The sequence below is a fragment of the Asterias amurensis genome, chromosome 21 (assembly GCF_032118995.1).
Source record: "Asterias amurensis chromosome 21, ASM3211899v1".
In the NCBI taxonomy this organism is placed as follows: domain Eukaryota; kingdom Metazoa; phylum Echinodermata; class Asteroidea; order Forcipulatida; family Asteriidae; genus Asterias; species Asterias amurensis.
This window is the reverse complement of record NC_092668.1, coordinates 10,168,934-10,189,359: the sequence shown is the minus strand read 5'-3', so window position 1 is coordinate 10,189,359 and position 20,426 is coordinate 10,168,934. Positions and strand designations below refer to the sequence as shown.

The 20,426-nt window shown below is 37.9% G+C and overlaps 1 protein-coding gene across 1 annotated transcript in view; it reads right to left on the bottom strand.

The window, feature by feature from the left end:
- Positions 1 to 5,252: 5,252 nt before the first annotated feature.
- Positions 5,253 to 20,426, bottom strand: part of LOC139953143 (kielin/chordin-like protein) — a 39,492-nt gene continuing 24,318 nt past the window's right edge. The window contains exons 17-26 of the mRNA XM_071952563.1: positions 19,853 to 20,065; positions 18,173 to 18,355; positions 17,601 to 17,762; positions 16,477 to 16,692; positions 14,857 to 15,039; positions 14,125 to 14,295; positions 12,101 to 12,301; positions 10,901 to 11,098; positions 9,975 to 10,122; positions 5,253 to 7,456 (exon numbers count right to left, since the gene is read on the bottom strand). Coding sequence (XP_071808664.1) covers positions 9,989 to 10,122; positions 10,901 to 11,098; positions 12,101 to 12,301; positions 14,125 to 14,295; positions 14,857 to 15,039; positions 16,477 to 16,692; positions 17,601 to 17,762; positions 18,173 to 18,355; positions 19,853 to 20,065 — 1,661 coding nt within the window. The 3' untranslated portion in view covers positions 5,253 to 7,456; positions 9,975 to 9,988. The remainder of the gene's footprint in view (positions 7,457 to 9,974; positions 10,123 to 10,900; positions 11,099 to 12,100; positions 12,302 to 14,124; positions 14,296 to 14,856; positions 15,040 to 16,476; positions 16,693 to 17,600; positions 17,763 to 18,172; positions 18,356 to 19,852; positions 20,066 to 20,426) is intronic.

Sequence of the window (20,426 nt, the reverse complement as noted above, 5' to 3'; positions counted from 1 at the left end):
GCTCTATGAAAACGGGCCCAAATTAAAACCAAGTAAAAACATTAAACACTTACGTGAAACCTATGTTGTAAGCATTGGTGGAAAAAAGAAAAAAAGAAAACACAATTAAATCAATCATAGAGTTTGGTAATCAAAGATTTAGTTTTTTTTCAATCATAGAATAAAATCACTAACCTCAGGCTAAGCAATTATAAATCAAGCCTTGTCTAAGGCTGTATATTTAAGTTGACTTTGGCTTAGAAGGACAAAGATGAGGTGGGGTTCGCTATCAAATAAAAAATTCCCAACGTTAACAGTTAAACTGCAGGATAGATTAACATCACTGTAATTGTGGAGGCTGGTTTTTTGACAGTCTTCAGTCCCCCGTTTGGCAACCTCTCCCCTGGGTGCTGGCTTAATTAAGCAATGCTGTGAAATTTGACACAGTTTGTTTAACAAAACCCGAACCAGGGAGCATAGTATACGTTAACCGATATAGAAATGCGTATTCAATGCCTTTGACTTTAATTGCTAAAGAACACTTCTTGGCATACACTCCCAATACCCAGGTCCGAAAGCTGGTTACCGATCACATCATGCGGCACGTTAGCATTCTGACAACAGCAAAGAAGAGAAAACTCTGGTGGTTTGGTCACATCACCAGAGCCAAGGGAAGGCTGGTAAATATTATCCTTGAAGGGTCTTAATAACAAAGGGTGCTTGAAAGCATGGAAACCCTAGACTAATCTGGATTTACAGATCTGACACCGTAGCCTGGACGGGGAAAGGGATAGGGAAACTCAGCTGGCTGTAAACTGAGGAGAGTGGGGCCAAATTGTCATGAGTGCAAGGTAGCCCCATCGGCCGCAAGGCTATGGGACATGATGGTGATGTTTTGAATGATCACTCATCAGGTTAAATATTGAGTCCGTAATCAGAAGGGATTTGTGAAAAAAAAAAAAAAAACTTAAAACAACATGCATGCGTTCCATTTTAAGCCAAACAACATAGCAAAATAACCATTGGGTTCAAACTGGTCCCTCATTTTATTATAGATTAGAGGCAGTGGACACCCTTGGTAATTATTAAAGACTAGTACCGGTATTCTAACTTGGTGTATCCCAACATATACATAAAATAAAAAACTTGTTGAAATTTTGACTCAATTGGTCATCTATGTTGTGAAAGAATAATGAAAACAAAGACACCCTTGCTGCACTGATTTGTATGCTTTCAGTAGTCTGAAGTCTGTTACTTCAGAGGGAGCCATTTTGTTTTTATACTATCAACAGCTCTCTATTGCTGGTTACCAAGTAAGTTGTTATGCTAACAATTATTTTGAGTAATTACCAATAGTGTCCACTGCCTTTAAATAGATTAGTCACTAAACAAAGTAGATTATTTCAAGCTTGCAGATTGCAAAAACAAACCAAATAAACAAATAGATAAATAAATCATTATTTCATTCACAATAGAACAATATGTTAACAGGGCAAAATGGTGATGGGTAAACCAGACAGACAAAAAAAACTTTACTGCTCGCACGACAGCCGCCTGAACGACGTATCCCAGCAACGTCACCAATATCAGCGTCTTTAACATCTTCTCAGCTTGTGCAACAAGTTGGTCGTCTTACAGCTCCGAGCACCAAGTTTCCAGTGTAAACAAGTTGTTATCATCCAAAACATTTATGAGCAAAGATCGTTGCGTCTTTGATTAATTTAAGCTCAACTAATTTAAAACATCAGTTCAATTGATTTTTGGCACATTAACTCTGGGGTAACAATGAGAACAGCCTTCATATGAAAAATCTGCAAAAACAAAATATGTCAATAAGGATTCCATGAAACTAAACAGACTAAGGGCGTGAGAACTGGCGAGTGCTTTAGAGGATTTTAATCAAAGGGATCCAGATGTTTACGAGAGGTCATACTTTGCTTCCCTTTTGTGCACAAAAGTACAGACAATGGGGCTTCAAAATGGAGGTAGAAAATTTCATTTCAAAAGGTGGTTGTGCTTTTTATATTCAAATTTAGGGGGATCAAAACTGTTATATAATATTTGTCCATAACCACAGTACTTTGAAGTGAAATTATTCTCAAGTTGCATTATAGTATCCAAAGTTGCTGTACATCTTACCACTATTTTTTTCACTAACATTAATTCTCAGAGTCATCACCAACTGTATACAGACCCTTAAACAAGTGTAGGTAAAAAGTGTGTATGGGTGAACATCGAGGACAAGGCATCTCAAATCACACGTTATTTCCTTACAAGGTATATATGGAGCTATGTTTGAAAGATAAGACCCATTTAGTTACTATCTGAAGACAAACCGTATACCAGAAAACACCAGGTGAACCCTTCTCTTCAGGTGCAATACACAACACATGCAACCTATGGTTTTACTTATCAACCGAAGGAAAAGCAATTGGCACACCGTCACGTTCGGAAATGGACTCAAACCCACACTCTGCAGATCAAAAACACCAGAACTGAGTCTGATGTGCTTTGATCAACATGCCAGGACATTGTGTCCATTTTGGCAAACAATTGAATGGTGAATTTGTTGTATCCTCGGTGTCAGGAATGACGACAAACATTTTCTGCTTAGCAAAAATAAGCAGGATACCAGTCATAGATTGTAGTATAACATAGTATTTTGACTGGTAATCTTAACCTGGCAAGCATAATTTAGTTGTGCCAAGTTATCTTTTGTGCTGGAGCAGCTGTTTGAAATTGAGTGATTTATTTATTGACTATTTATTAATTAGTTATTTTAGGGAGAGTTGTTTACATAATGGCAGCCTTGCTTTTAATCCAAACACAAGTGTGTCAAGCCTGAGCAGCTATACCAATTGCTCTATGGAAGGTTATACAGTGCACCGTACTCGAGCTCTGGTACAGGTTTATAGAGCTAAGCATAATAACAGCATGCTTACGAGAATATTTACCAGCCAAATTAACATTCCACATGTACAATGTAAGACTGGTATCCTGCCGTAGCGACTGCTTGCTAACAAGAACATTTCTATAAGCAGCTTTCCTGATAATTGGCGCTGCTGTTTGATGTTTCTACTGATCATCAGCACAGTGTGGGTTGACAATTAACCTTATCTTCAAGTACGCGCTAATCCTCCAATCAGATTGGCAGAATGGAGTGGTGATAAAAACCTTATCTTCAAGTACGCGCTAATCCTCCAATCAGATTGGCAGAATGGAGTGGTGATAAAAACCTTATCTTCAAGTACGCGCTAATCCTCCAATCAGATTGGCAGAATGGAGTGGTGATAAAAACCTTATCTTCAAGTACGCGCTAATCCTCCAATCAGATTGGCAGAATGGAGTGGTGATAAAAACCTTATCTTCAAGTACGCGCTAATCCTCCAATCAGATTGGCAGAATGGAGTGGTGATAAAAACCTTATCTTCAAGTACGCGCTAATCCTCCAATCAGATTGGCAGAATGGAGTGGTGATAAAAACCTTATCTTCAAGTACGCGCTAATCCTCCAATCAGATTGGCAGAATGGAGTGGTGATAAAAACCTTATCTTCAAGTACGCGCTAATCCTCCAATCAGATTGGCAGAATGGAGTGGTGATAAAAACCTTATCTTCAAGTACGCGCTAATCCTCCAATCAGATTGGCAGAATGGAGTGGTGATAAAAACCTTATCTTCAAGTACGCGCTAATCCTCCAATCAGATTGGCAGAATGGAGTGGTGATAAAAACCTTATCTTCAAGTACGCGCTAATCCTCCAATCAGATTGGCAGAATGGAGTGGTGATAAAAACCTTATCTTCAAGTACGCGCTAATCCTCCAATCAGATTGGCAGAATGGAGTGGTGATAAAAACCTATATTGCACGGCTAATATCACTACCATGCGTCTTGTGTGTTCTATGTCACGCGCCAAGTTTGCTTGAAGATAAATACGTTATCACACGCGCGCTCGTGGAAATACGGAAAATATAGCGCGTCTGCGTCCCATATCCAACTCGGCCTTCTGCCTCGTTGGATATGGGACGCAGAAGCGCTATATTTTTCCGTATTCCACTCGCGCTTGTGTGATAACTTATAATACTGCTTTATCCTCAATGGGTAAAGCTATAAGTCATGTGTGTAGCAAGAAGGGATTTGCCTGCATCTTTCTAGCATGGTTGGCTGCATTGAATACCTTTGGTTTTTGGAACTGTTCGATTGTTTAAATCCTATATAAAAGTACACAATAAACCTAACATCTGAAGAACAAAATCAATTTCAGAAGCTTATCCTGTGTTTTTGTATTGCCGAAAAACCGAATATGTCCACGCAGGAAGATTAATACAAATAAAAGGAATACACAATCTGAGAAGCCTTACACGGAAATGCTTCTCACATTTAAATTTTGGGGCATAAAAACAGTCATCTTTTTTTTTACAATCGCATTGCTTCAAAGTTAGTTTTAAAGGCAGTGGACACTATTGGTAATTACTCAAAATAATTATCAGCATAAAACCTCACTTGGTAACGAATAATGGGGAGAGAATGATAGTATAAAACATTGTGAGAAACGGCTCCCTCTGAAGTGACGTAGTTTTCGAGAAAGAAGTAATTTTCCACAAATTTGATTTCGAGACCTCAAGTTTAGAACCTGAGGTCTGGATATCAACCATCTAAACGCACACAACTTTGGTGACAAGGGTGTTTTTTCTTTCATTATTATCTCGCAACTTCGACGACCAATTGAGCTCAAATTTTCACAGGTTTGTTATTTCATGCATATGTTGAGATACACCAAGTGAGAAGACTGGTCTTTGACAATTACCAATAGTGTCCACTGTCTTTAAAGAAGAAATGTTTCTCAAAATGCTTTACTTGCATAAAAAAAAGGTTTTTATTGCTATTCATGTTAAGAGTGATAACCAAACATAATCCTTCTCTTCAAGTTCGCGTCACAGCAAAATGAGCGAATGTCAAACCATGAAAAGGAGATAACTGTATGGATCTTATAATTTGAACAAAAAATCTGCATATGTGTAGAACAATAAACAGTGCTTTTGGATGATCTTTGAGAACAAACAATGAGTGCTTTGTGGTGACCTTCAACAACAATGAGTGCTTTGTAATAATTGGGTGAGAAAAGCTCCGTATAAGAACTGTGTGTTATTGTTAATATTATTATTATTATTATTAAAAGGTGAATTAGTTAACATGGCATGCTTAAAAACATCTGAACTCCCATTCTCCCAACATTTCACTCCATTAATAACTTGTGTTTAATAATCATATATCTTCACACAGATTTCTCCATTCATTTATTCAATCTATTTAAGGTAACATAAGTTTAACAAAAATCAGCACATTCTTGAACTTTAACAGAGTATAAAAGAAATCTTATAAGATTGCTACTTGGCTGTAAATTCTCATCCTTAGCATAAAACCAACACACAAAATAACAAATAACACTGAAATAGTGAGTGATCTATGTCTTGCTACTTTGCGCTCATTTAAAGGCAATGGACACTATTGGTAATTACTCAAAATACTTTTTAGCATAAAAACTTACTTGGTATTGAGTAACGGGGAGAGGTTGATAGTATAAAACATTGTGAGAAACGGCTACTTCTGAAGTTGTGTAGTTTTTGAGAAAGAAGTAATTTTCCACGGATTTGATTTCAAGACCTCAGACTTAGAACTTGTGGTCTCAAAATCAAGCATAGAAAGCACACAACTTTCTGTGACAAGGGTGTTTTTTCGTTCATTATTATCTCGCAACTTCGATAATCGATTGCGCTGAATTTTTCACAGGTTTGTTATTTTATGCATATGTTGACACCAAGTGAGAAGACTGGTCTTGAACAATTACCAATAGTGTCCACTGTCTTTAATTTTAAGTAAGTGATAAAACCAAAATGTTGAACTGAATAATAAAATGGCAAACAGTATTATTACTAGCCCCGGTGAATTCATCGTTCGAAACAGCACTTCTTTGGATGAAAATCATTTTTATCAAAATTTGTTACAGATTGATGAGGTTCAAAATATACATGTAAGGTGTGGACTAACTACTCCACTTGTTCTTTATTACCAGTTTGCAATATTTGAAATGCTAAATTGTGGCTCAATTCATAGTGTTCTACTCAGCCTCCTATTTCATTTCAATTCATAGTGTTCTACTCAGCCTCCTATTTCATTTCAATTCATAGTGTTCTACTCAGCCTCCTATTTCATTTCAATTCATAGTGTTCTACTCAGCCTCCTATTTCATTTCAATTCATAGTGTTCTACTCAGCCTCCTATTTCATTTCAATTCATAGTGTTCTACTCAGCCTCCTATTTCATTTCAATTCATAGTGTTCTACTCAGCCTCCTATTTCATTTCAATTCATAGTGTTCTACTCAGCCTCCTATTTCATTTCAATTCATAGTGTTCTACTCAGCCTCCTATTTCATTTCAATTCATAGTGTTCTACTCAGCCTCCTATTTCATTTCAATTTGTATTTTTTGTAAAAACTAAATGTAAACAATTGTTGTAATTCAGCCTTTGTGCTGCAAGGAGCTAATGGTCACTTCGTACCTCGCCCACGGTACGAAGTGACCATTTTGGTTACGGTACGAAGTGTCCCGAAGGTACGAAGTGTCCAGGGTACGAAGTGGCAAAAGTGTCCGACATCCTTTCTTTTAATAAACAACTTTATCTATCTATATATCTATCATAAATGTTCACAGATTTGCATAAAGATTGCATGGTTGAAAACTTGAATATTTTTGCTTGAAGGTTTTTTTTTTTGTAAATGAGACAAAAGAATCAGTTTTGGTGTTGCCAGCCCAAAATGTTTGGGATATTACATCATTTTCTGAGAGTCGTTTGTATGATTGAGCTTAGACTTTCATCGGTCACATGATTGTCTGCGTGCTTCAAAATAGGTTTCTCACAGAAATTTAATTAGAACAAATGGTGATTTTTTTTATAATCAATTACATTTCATCCCTTTCTTACAAAAACTTTGGAATTTTGTTTTCTGTATAAACTGTGCATTTGTGATTGGACTATATTGCGCTTGCTTAAAAAAAACACTTTATGATCATGAAATACGGCCTGTTTTTTTACAAATTTTATGGACAAGTTTAACCGGCAAAACTCAACTTTTTAGGCAAATCAAACTGCATGTAAGGACCCAGGGAATGGTTTAACTTTTTTCCACATATGCCATTTTATATATTTTGTTTACTGGTAGAGATTTTACAAAAAGTTAAAAGTAATTTTCCAGAACATAAGATCATGAGATCTTTGCTTATGAGCAATCACGTAAAAATAACCAGGCAAAGCTTTCTATCAATAACTCATTAAAATCATTCTGATGCCTACACATTTTTTAGATACTTTAAATACAAATGATTAATTAAAATACGTTGTTAGTTTGAGTAGGTGCAATAAACCCTCTCCATGAAAAGTAATGATAACGTTTGCTCTAGATGGTAAGTTGTGATCAGGCTGTGAAACCAAACACAAAAGAAACAAACAAAGTTAGTGTAAATATGAGTTAGTTTAATAACAGTAAGAGGATCCAAAGTCAAATTTCACTTTGTGATGCACACATTTAACAATTGACCCCTTGCACGCTTGTCACATGCGGCGACTTTGCCACATTCACCATTTTGGTAGGCAACCCCCACCAGATGGCGCATCAAAGATTATTCTGATGATGGCATCAGGTGCATTGGGTCAATAGATGGAGTCTTCATAAAAGTGGAAAGAAAGTTACAAGTCTCTAGCCTCACATTAAACTTGTTTAAAATGCCATTTTGTTTTAAAGGCAGTTGAACACTATTGGTAATTACTCAAAATAATGATTAGCATAAAACCTTACTTGCTAATGAGTAATGGGGAGCTGTTGATAAAATAAAACATTGTTAAAAATGGCTCCCTCTAAAGTTATGTTGATTTTGAGAAAGAAGCAATTTTCCATGAATTTGTTTTCTCGAAATCAAGCATCTAAAAGCGCACAACTTCGCGTGACAAGGGTTAATTTTCTTTCATTATTATCTCTAAACTTCGACAGCCAATTGAGCTCAAATTTTCACAGGTTTGTTATTTTATGTTTATGTTGAGATACACAACTTGTGAAGACTAGTCTCTGACAATTACCAATAGTGCCCAGTGTATTTAAACACTTCCAGTGCAAACTGTGTTAACATTTAAAAACATCCAATGATGTCACATTGCAAATACATGGGTATACATGTATACATCTTTTAACACAACATTTTCGGTCCATCCCTAACATTTAATGATATTCAGTCAAAATTGTACTGAATTTGACCTTATGGCATGTACAGACCGATTTGCTTTTGACATCCAAAGGCACCATGTTTCAAATTTGCTCTGAAAAAATATCAACTACAATAGCATTTTGACTTGTTGGATTCTTTCCACTATCATGATTCTTATTGAAGACTCATCTATAAGAAATGTAGAAATGAGTACTTCACCAAATTGATATTTGACTTTGGAGTTCAACTTTAAAAGTGTTGTGTTAGATTAAAACATAATCATGGCATGAAAATGGCCCAATTTTGTACAGCTGTTAGAGGCAGTGGACACTATTGGTAATTACTCTAAATAATTATCGGCATAAACTATTCTTGGTGACGAGTAATGGAGAGAGGTTGATGGTATAAAACATTGTGAGAAACAGCTCCCTCTGAAGTGCCATAGTTTTCGATAAAGAAGTAATTTTCCACGAATTTGATTTTGAGACCTCAGATTTAAAACTTGAGGTCTCGAAATCAACCATCTAAAACGCACACAACTTCGTGTGACAAGGGTTATTTTTCTTTTATTATTATCTCGCAACTTCGATGACCGATTGAGCTCAAATTTTCACAGGTTTGTTATTTTATACATATGTTGAGATACACCAACTGTGAAGGCTAGTCTTTGACAACTACCAATAGTGTCCACTGGCTTTAAGCACACAAGTTTGCAAAGATAAATCTTGCTTAGCTTAAACAGGTTACCAGCCAGCCAAAATGGTTTGTGGTGTTACTGGTATCCTAAATATTTTTGCTAAGCTTATGTGCTAAACAGCTATATAGAATTGGGGCCATGTCACAACTGCAACAAGAATACAATGCAATGGCAAAATACCAAACAAATGGAAACTTTGTCACAACTGTACACAGTTATTTTTCTGATTACAAGATATCAAATTGTTGTTATATAAACCACGAGGGAAACTGACTAGGTAAATTGAAAAACTGACTTGAGCGTGATTTGAGCCAACGACCTCCGGTGCTCTACCGTACTGAGCTATTGACGCAAGTATTTAATTCTAGTTAATTGACATTATTTCTGAAAAATAAATTCCTACTGTAAAACAAAGGTGCATGTTTGATAACTACATTTTGAATAATGAGAATTAGTTGTATAAAAATCCAACCATGGGCATGTTGAGTTAATCGTAAAGTATTTGCGAAGAATCAGGACTCCTCGAGCAAAAAAGACTATATTGTTTGGGTTAAATCTACATTGTAGAAAACAGTGAATATTGGCCCGTTGTTACGTGTCCATCATTAATTACCATTGTAAAAGATCATGAGTTAAAAGCATTGGACACTATTGTTACTTACTTAAAATAGTTATTAGCAGAAAACCTTACTTGATAACGAGTAATGGGGAGCAGTTGATACATGTAGTATAAAATAATGTGGAAACGGCTCCCTAAGTAACATAGTTTTCAAGAATAAAGGAATTTTCTACGAATTTGATTTTGAGACCTCGAAATCAAGCATCTGAAAGCACACAACTTCGCGTGACAAGGGTGATTTTTCTTTCATTATTATCTCTCAACTTTGACGACCGATTGAGCTCAAATTTTCACAGGTTTGTTATTTTGTGCATATGTTGAGATACACCAAGTGAGAAGACTGGTTTTTGACAATTACCAATAGTGTCCAGAGTCTTTAATCATTACCATTGTAAAAGATGACGAGTTAAAGACTGGGCTTACCATTGGTGGTTTCCTTAGAGGAGGCAACACCTGCCACTGGAGCGGTTGGTTGGGATATGACAGAAGGAGTTACTGGGGCATTTGTCATCCGTTCGAGTGCAAAATGTGTGTGGTATGGTCCTGGCTGGATCCCCAAGACAAACAGAGCCTAGTGGAAAGAATTCAGGCTCATCAGATATTTAAGCAAATAGTCCCACAATCACTCATTATGTTCCGGGTAACTTTGTTTTTTAAACACTCCAGTTCAAAAGTATAATTTCATAAAGCATTTACTTTGTTAAATAATAATAAATGTTAGTATACGCTATTTACATAGGGCCTAATAACTCTAAGCCCTTTTTCTCAAATAAACAACTTATAGCAAAATTTTTAATTTAAACATATACAGATTATTATAGTTTGTGAGGCTTTTATGTTTTGTTTTTTAAGAGGGCAAGGGCACCAAGGCATTTTCTCCTTGCTAAAGGGCACCCTAGGAGGAAATTGTACATTTATACTGTAGCATTTAAGGGCACCAAGGCAATGACCAGGGAGTATGAGGCCTAGTTTGCAACAAGTCACTTTTGCAAGTTTAAGTCAAGTCACCGGTCAATGCTGAAAGTTACAAGTCAAGTCACAAGTTAAAAGAATAGACCTTTATCATTGTGCAGCCATCTTCAATTTCTCCCATTCATATCAATGTTACCAAACCGAGGCTTCAAGGACAATATAATCTCTTTCCTATTTGCAAAAAGATTATTAGCATTCATTATTGTTACTCCATACGAGGAACTTGACCAAGATTGCGGAAGCTTAAAGGTCTATGGCACCATGTCTGACTCAAGTCCAAGTCACATGACTCGAGTCAACAACTCTGCGATTTACATATGAGATCTTTTTTAAGGCGCTACAAAAATGGACAGATAAAACATAACAAATTCACTCACTGCATTTCAGAGACTCCCCTTGTGGCTTTTTGGACCCAATCACCACAGTTCCATCCTTCTCACTGCACCAGCACTCCTCAGCGTTGCACTGAACAGTGTCGTAGAAGCCGTTGGTTAGGCATGTGGGGTTAAAGGTCACAGGCTTTCCTCTTTCCTTCTTGACCTTGTTTATCTTGACTTCGTATTGGCATGGCAGACCTTAACAGATGGGGTTAGAAGTTAAGAACAAGTGTCATTCGTCTTACTAATCAACATGCTTTGTTAGTAATAAAAAGGGACATTTTAACAGGTATTTTTTTATAGCAAACAATAAACCACAAGGGACCCCCAAATAAAGATACTGGCAAAATAGGGAGACACCCCCCCCCCCCCCTCCAAACATAGGGTTAGATAGCTAAGTGGGTGGAGAGGTAGAGATTGGCACATGCACTCTGATAAAGTTTTCTTTGTTCAACCCCAAATCAAGTGCTTCTTTTTATTGCATCAACCTTTTGCTCTTAAAAGGTGCTAAACACTATTACATTCTGTCACAAAACTAAAGTACTATCAAAGAAGAATTTAAAAAGAGACTTTCAAACTCAAGTTGAAATATTTTGCTTTAAATTATACAGTACAGCCTCAAGTTATCTGGGGTTTTTAATCAACAAACTACAGAATGATCAAAAGTTGGTGTTCAATTTTGTAAGCATAACTGTATACGGGCAAAAGAAAATGCAGCAAGCAACCTGTGATATACATAGATCTACAAAATGAGCTTTGACTCTCAGGCATTTTGCACACTGTATACTGGGGGGAAACATACATGTATAAATGAATATTTTCACTGTTTTTATTAACTTTTGATATTAAGAAAGGGGTCACATCACAAAACTTGTTAAGCTTTTCATTTCTACCATTCTTGACGTTATATGGTAACAACTATACGAAATGTGTCATCTTGCCTGCCAGAAAAATTCACTATTTTGTCAACACTATGACATGCTCTATGCTTAAAATTCCCCGGTGATGTTTGGTCCGTGTAATTTAGTATGAACTTAAGTAGATCTTATAAGTACAAGAGCTTACCTACTTGTTCATATGGTGCATGGTTTAATAGACATGCTATTTATTAATCAGTCTTTCTGATTTCTCCCCACCAGCAAATAAATCATAAATCAAACTAAAGTAGGAGGAATATTGTGCCTAAAAATCAAAACATACTGAATCCACAGATCAGGTCTTGTCCAGTTTGTGTTTGATCTGGAGTGTCAACCATTGAGCCATCTGCCCCCACACACCAACAGTAACCCATGCTGTCACACTGCTTCGGGGAGAACTTGCCATTCCATAGACATCGGGGGAGAGTCCGGGTACCACGCGGTGTAACAATCTTCACAGCCGGATTGCATAAATTTGCGGTGCCTAAAAAAGAACAGATTGGGTTTGCCAGGTCATTTTTTAATGGGTAGCACTTATTTTAAGTTAATGAGATGAGAATGTATTTTATATGCCGTCGCCTGGTTTTAGACACCATAGCGCTTAGAAATGTAGTATGTTGTTCAATCAATCTTTATTGAACAAATCAATACATACATATCAATAGGCAAAAGAGACAATGGCACACTTAAAGGAACACGTTGCCTTGGATCGGACGAGTTGGTCTATAAAAAAGCGTTTGTAACCGTTTGTTATGAAATGCATATGGGTAGAAAGATAATTTAAAAGTAGAATACAATGATCCACACAAGTTTGCCTCGAACTTGCGTGGTTTTCCTTTTACTGTGCGAACAAACACGGTCGGCCATTTATGGGAGTCAAAAATTTGACTCCCATAAATGGCCGTCCGTGTTAGTCGACGAGGTAAAAGGAAAACCGTGCAATTTCGAGGCATGTTTGTGTGGATCATTGTATTTTACTTTTACAGCATCTTTCTACCCATATGCATATTATAACAAACGCTTTTCAAACACCAACTCGACCGATCCAAGGCAACGCGTTCCTTTAAGCCCAGGTCATTATCATGGTCATTGACCATGGTACAGTGTAGGGAAGACAAAACAAACTATACGCAAGACATAACACGTAGAGATAAAGCAAATGAGCAACAAAAAGTGGTATAAATAAGGGAATAAAAGGGTAGCGACGAGTTCTTAAACGGACGATTAAGACAAGTCACTACTCTTTTATTCCAATTCATAAGTGCCTTTTTGTTAAAAACATGAGAAGAGAAAAAAAATATAGACACTTTGACAATTGAAAACTTGAGGTTTGCAATATTTTTTTCAAAATCTATGTGAAGAATCTGTTGCGCGTGGGGTGGGTTGCTAAGAAATAGATTATGCGTGTGCGCTTAGAAATTAATTACGCGCTGTTACTAATAGCTATGAATTGCGTTCTGCATGATAATCTTGCACGCCCGACACGCGGAAGCCAGCCAGTTATAAACAGCTCCGGCTGGTCATTATCAACCGTTTAAACACCCCCACGTGACGCGCTCTCCACCAATAGGAGTAGAGGTCCCGAAATCGAGCATCTGAAAGCACACAACTTCGTGTGACAGGGTTGTTTTTTCTTTCATTATTATCTCGCAACTTCGACGACCGATTGAGCTCAAATTTTCACAGGTTGGTTATTTTATGTATATGTTGAGATACACCAAGTGAGAAGACTGTTTATTGACAATTACCGATAGTGTCCACTGTCTTTAAGTGAAGAAGAATGTCTAATACAAGGAGGGAGATTATTCCATAGTTCTGGAGCAGCGTACACAAATGCCCTAGGGTAGCCCTTGATTTTTATCACGGGTAAAGCCCGGTTCATACTTCCTGCCAAGGCGAAGTGAATTTGACGTCACAACCCTCCTTTCGCAGCGGTATTCACAAGTGAGTTGGGCAAAGTTGAACTGCTGCAAATTATTTGTTGCGAATGTGTGACGTCAACGGTCGTATCGCATTCGCATTCGCAGGAAGTATTAACCGGGCTTTAGACAACAGTTGTGTGGTCTATATGTATGGCAGACTGACTTGTAAATTGGTGTAGGAACTTGTGTCTCTGCCCTTTATAGGCAGGGTATGCTTTTGGTAACTGTCAAGGACCAGTATCATCACTAGGTGTATCCCATCACCTGCATACATGTACAAAGTAACAAAACTGTTAAAGTTAGGGCTAAAGCGATCATCAAAGTAGCGTTTATAATTAAAAAAAACAGGACCCAAAATCATCTTCAATGATGCTACAAAGCTTACCAAGGGTGCATGACTGCAAGTTGTTGTTGTCATCATGGAAGACCGGCGTGCAAGGCTCGCAGGCATCAGCATGGCATGTCAAGCCGGGATTTGAATCACATGTCGCATCACGACAAGCTGGCGCAAAACAAGCCACTACAGGGCCGCCAATGGGACACACGGTGTGCAAATCTATAGCAAAAACACAACAGTGTCGGTGGAATTAAACACAGACCTTCATTAAAACCTACCTGATGACTTTCATATCTCAAGAAAGAAACACAAACAATTGCACCAATTAGAAATAACATGGTATAAATTCAGTATCTGAAAGAAGTCTGAAATTTCTTATCCTTGTAGCTCAAACTTGGCCCTGCATATACAAGCACCACATAGGAGTGAAGTGTCTATAAGAGGTGTGTATCAGTGGAAGTGTCGTGGCCGAGTTTGAATCCCCAGACACGAGTCCTTAAGCAAGACACTTGACCATTGCTTCGTCTTGGTCCTGTGTGTTGTGTAATGCGTGTAAAAGAACCCAGAACCCAGAAGAGCTACGCCCCGGTATTCCTGACTGGATTTATTGAGTATTGCGCCACAACACATTACATGGTGCTATGCAAAAGGAGTAGATCTCACAATTCAAAAACTTAGTCTCCTGCATAAAATACTGTATGTTTCAGCGCTTTGAGACGCTCTTCGGGTGCATAAAGCGCTATATAAATACATGTACCAACTATTATTATCATTACTGACCTACACGCTTCCCAGTGCACTCCTCAATGGGTCGTTTGTTCTCATCGAAGAACTTGACTGAGCATCCTCCACAGCGACTGATGCGACACTTGGCCTGGGGATGCGTCTCACAGGTCGCACTCACGCAAAGATCATCCGGACAAGATGGTGCCACCATTATAGATTGTGGACACTCAGAGATTGCTGTCAAAATCAACGAACCAAATCTTTTTTAAACCATTTTGTGCGAATTCCTAGCATAACTTATCTATTTCATCAAACTACTTTGACTCAAGGCAAGTTGGGAGAGAATTCCTGTGCCTGCCCCTCAAATCTTTTCAGGCTATAAGAGTGAAGGTTCAAGGTTCCAAATCCATCTTTTAAATAATGTTGTTAAATAATAATAATAATAATTTGGGGGCTAATCATCTTTACTTGCAGCTAAGAGCTGAATTGCGAGGACGTGGCTTCAACATGTTTGAGAAGCTGGCATGCAAGGGCGTCTTTGGCTGCCAGCCACATCAACCCATTATGACCAGGGAGCACAGCCAAAGTTTGAAAGTGTTTGATTTTTTTTCCTGAGGGAGAAACTGGATGAAAACCTTCGTGGCACAGCAGAGAAACAACGCACAACTCAACTCACATATGGCCCCGACCGGGAATCGAACCAGGGTCACCTTGGTGAGAGGCGAGCGCTTTAAGCATAAGCCAATTGTGCTTAACTTCATCTTGGTAAAATTATCAAGAACCAGGCCTCGTTGGGATTAAACCACTAGTTGAAAACCTCTTCACCACACATTGATTCCCTTAGTAATACAATATAGAAATTTTAAGATAACTGAACAAAAACATTTAGCCTGCCAAAATGGGGCTAGACAGTTCAGTTTATCTGTAGGTAGACTGGGCCCCTAGTCCTGGTGGTCTTACACTTTCGTATTGTACTACAGTGACGTCCTGGATATCAGGGTACATTTCTAAGGCGGAAAATTTTCAATGCTTCATAACTCAAATCTTACCTGCAATAAGCCACTAATTTCAACAGATTCACACTACATGGCAGCATATATTTATCTGCAGTGGGTTTTGATCGTCATATATTTTTCACAAATCCTTGAAGCTTTAAAACTATTCCGCCCCAGAAACGGGCCTCAATAGTTAGGACTCCGTCGATGGTCGTTGGTTCAAATCCCACTCAATAAGTTTTTCTTTGTACAACTCCAAATTATACTTTATTTTGCCATGCATTTACTGCCACAAAACTCAACATACAAGTCCTACATGTACATTGTTGAATTTAAGAGTCCTATACTGAAAACAATAGTAGTCCTATATTGATAATCATATAGGATGCTTGGGATACTTTGTATCGGTCCTTTGCAGCACCGATTCCAAATAGATTGTTCATCACAACAAACCTAAGGTTGTGTCAAGACAGACAACGAACATATCAACATGGATGTTGGGTAGAAAGTTGTTGGTTTTTTTAATTTCCAAACCCTGAGTAATAAAAAGTCTAAAACACCCCAAAACTTTCCAACTTGTCTTTTCTTAAATCCCACTTTTGCACAGAGTTGCATAAGACCTTTTGCCAGGTACAATTTTTTTCCCCCTTCATGCCCAGGGCTCATAACACTATCTTACCTTCATAACAGACCATACGAGCCGGACAACAGTTGTCCCCTTCTCTATACACCACTTCACACAGCGGGGGCAGATGGCTTCCGTCAATGACACAAGTTTTAGCAATGCATATTGACATGCCATTATCACTACAGGTGCACACCTTACAGTCCTCCTCCCAGCTCTCGCCAACGGCATACGTGTTGGTGTTTGAAGAGTCCAAGCACACCTCAAGCACTTTATGTAATAAATAGCACAAATGTGTGGCTTAAGAGCAGTGGACACTAATGGTAATTACTCAAAAAAATTATTAGCATAAACCTTACTTGGTAATGAGTAATGGGGAGCTGTTGATAGTGTAAAACATTGTGAGAAACGGCTCCCTCTGAAGAAATGTAGTTTTCGAGAAAGAAATAATTTTCAACGAATTTGACGAGACCTCAGAATTAGATTTTGAGGTCTAGAAATAAAGCATCTGAAAGCACACACATTCAGGTGACAAGGGTGTTTATTGAAAGGCCTCTTAAGACCTCCCAGCTGGTTCAGGGCAGGGAATTTTGATTTATTATATATGACAAACATGCATGATTGGGCATTTTCTCAGCACTAGTTAGGACTTATGAAGCCCTTTTTCTCTAAACCGACTGGGTCCTTCTACATGTACGTCTTTCCTTCCTGCTCCTGGTTTGTTCTGGGTCTTTTCAGGGCCTTTTTGCTTAAAACTAACTGGGTCTTCCTGCATCATTTCAGTCTTTTCTACCATGATCTGACTAGGTTTTTCTAGGTTTTATAAGTCCTTCCCTGCTCTAAACGGACAGGTTCTTTGGTCCTTTCTGCTCTGAACCAACTGGGTATTTCTAGGTCTTATAACTCCTTCCTTGACACAACTGGTTTGTTCTGAGTCTTATAAGGGTCTTTCTAATCTGAGGTGACATAATGCAAGTTACTATTAGTATTATTACAATTTTGTTTTGAAAGTAGGATTTGTAGAAGCAAAAGTGATCTAGCTTCACTTCTTCGGGAAAAGTAAACAGCACACTCAATACTCAAAAATAGCGTTTATACTTTGGGCCTCTCTCATAAAGGTTTACAATTTTAATAAAACAGGAACCAACATCTATCTTCCATTATGCTTCAAAGCTTACCAGGAGTGCATGAGTGCAAGTTGTTATTGTCATCATGGAAGACCGGCGTGCATGGCTCGCAGGCATCAGCATGGCATGTCAAGCCGGGTTTTGAATCACATGTCGCATCAAGACAAGCTGGCGCAAAACAAGCCACTACGGGGCCGTCATTTGGACACAAATCTACAGCAAAAACACAACAGTGTCCAGTTGAATTAAACACAGACCTTCATTAAAAACTACCCCAGGAAATTCCTTTGTTATTGCATTGCTCTAAAGAAAAAGGCACTCTTCCATTGTAAGCTGTTTTAAGAACTGATTTTAGCTTAAGGGTGACAAGCCACTAAACGTGCTGAAAAATGTGAGCCAAATTGAAGAAAAAGTATGTCTTTGCTTTGCAAAAATAAAGAGGGAGAATATTTCTTTAACTGGAGGCTTTTGAGATGATGACGGGCGTTACTTCACCTGTCACTCATAAAGCACAAAGAATCATCTTAAGATGAGGTGTCAGTATTACCACATAATAGTTGTTTGTATAGAGACAACAAACTTTACTTGACAAATGACATATTTTCAGTAGTATTATTACTGACCAAGGGGTTGCCCAGAACACTCCTCAATGAGTTGTTTGTTCTCATCGAAGAACTTGACTGAGCATCCTCCACAGCGACTGATGCGACACTTGGCCTGGGGATGCGTCTCACAGGTCGCACTCACGCAAAGATCATCCGGACAAGATGGTGCCACCGTTATATATTGTGGACACTCAGAGATTGCTGTTGACAAAACAAACAGAATTTAAAAACAAAATACAAAAAAACAAATTGTTTTTGGTCGCAAACTTTGTCTGTTGTTAATCATATTAATTAGGGAATTATTATTATTATTATTATTATTATTATTATTATTATTATTATTATTATTATTATTATTATTATTATTATTATTATTATTATTATTATTATTATTATTATTATTATTATTATTATTATTATTATTATTATTATTTATTTGGCCAAGATTTCAACAAACAGTACAAGATACAATATTACCGTACTAAAGAAATAAAACAGTATCAGAAACAACGAATGTAAACTTATGACACCTAGAAGAATTGTAAACCAATGATTGAATGAGACAGAGCACTGGCAATCAAGCAAGACAATTATAAAAACAGACAAGACAAGCCCATTAGTGCAAGGACCCAGTCTTCACTGCGTGCTAATGACCAGGCTGGTGGCTGGCGCTGTTAACGGACTGAGTCGGAGGCTAGGTCCGTTATCAGCGCCAGCCACCAAATACCTTTTTATTGAAATAAGTGGCTCCAATTTTCCAAATTTTGTGACTTTATTCTCGCCGATACATGTACATCCAGACATGGTTCCCATCTCTTTCGTGCGTTAATCACATTACTGCTACTTTGAGACCAGTGACTCTTTTAAATAATGGTCTGTTAAGGGCCCTCACAGGGGGGGTCCATCGAGGCAAATGATTGGATGATACCTGTTCTTTGTGCGTTAAAATGTGTGCATGAGTTCAGCGTCCATGTTGCATGTTGCTGTAAACAAGACCATATATGGAGAAATGAGTTCATACTCGCGCACATGTTACAACAAAATTGATACATTTTCAGCGTGTACGTGCACCTGCGCAAAGTTGCCAATGAAACTAAGATGAGTAAGCATGCGAAACAGTGCAAAGCGCAAACTAGTTGTACACAATGTATGCTGGTTCAGAAGCCATTTATTCACTTTTTTCTAAACCTGGTCCTTTACCATCCCCACGTGATCGGATTTTGACCAATCACAGACTGGAAACTGTCCAAGGTATTTATTATTATTTTTTTTATAATAAAGACTTTTAAAAAGAAAAGAAACATTTCTGGGTTTTGACAATATTTGATTATCTTTTTAAGTTAATAGATTGTTCATTTACCCTGACACCAATAATGTGATACTAGAAGCAAAAAAATAAAAAATAAACAATTAAAAGACAGTACATAGGGCTTGATGCATTTATCTAATAAAATCACAGTTAAAATTATGGATAGCAATAGGTAAAAACAGGGGACTGTACCACCCAATCCATGTATTTTTCACAGAGCTGCTAAGGCAGAAAATACTGCTTAAAAACTTCTGCTTAGCAGAAAACAGCAGGTCACGAATCACGAACTGTGCATGTGACATGGTAGTTTGGCTGGTAACCTTATCCTGGTAAGCACAATTTTGTTGCGCTAAGCTACTTTTTGAAATTTGGCCCTGGAGCTATCTTACCTTCATAGCAAACCATGCGAGCCGGACAGCATTTGTCAACATCTCCATACACAGCTTCGCACAGCAGCGGGAGATGGTTCCTGTCGATGGCACATTTATTAGCCGTGCATGTGGGAATACCACTGGCTTGACAGGTACACTCGTTGCAGCCTTCCTCCCACATGTCTCCAACAGCATGCTTGGTATTTATAGAATCCTTGCACTGGACAACAACTTTATAAATAGAAATCACAAACAACAAGAATAAATAATATAATACATTTGTAGTGCAACCTTTCCATCCCAGGATGTGACTACATGTATATTACAATAAAAATTCCAACAACAGAGGTCGTTGGTTTGAATCCCACTCTAGTCAAGTCTTTGTTCAACCCCCAAAATCATTTTTAATTTTGATATCTGAAAAAAAAATTGCATCCCCTTAAGGTGATCCCCTGGCTGCCACTTCACAGGTTTTACCGTAATTTGGGTTTGATCCGTGGCTACATGGTTAGCAGTTGTATGGCTTCTGACTGGCACCCGAACAAAGATATTGACAAAATAGGGACACCGCAATATACATAGGGCAAGATAG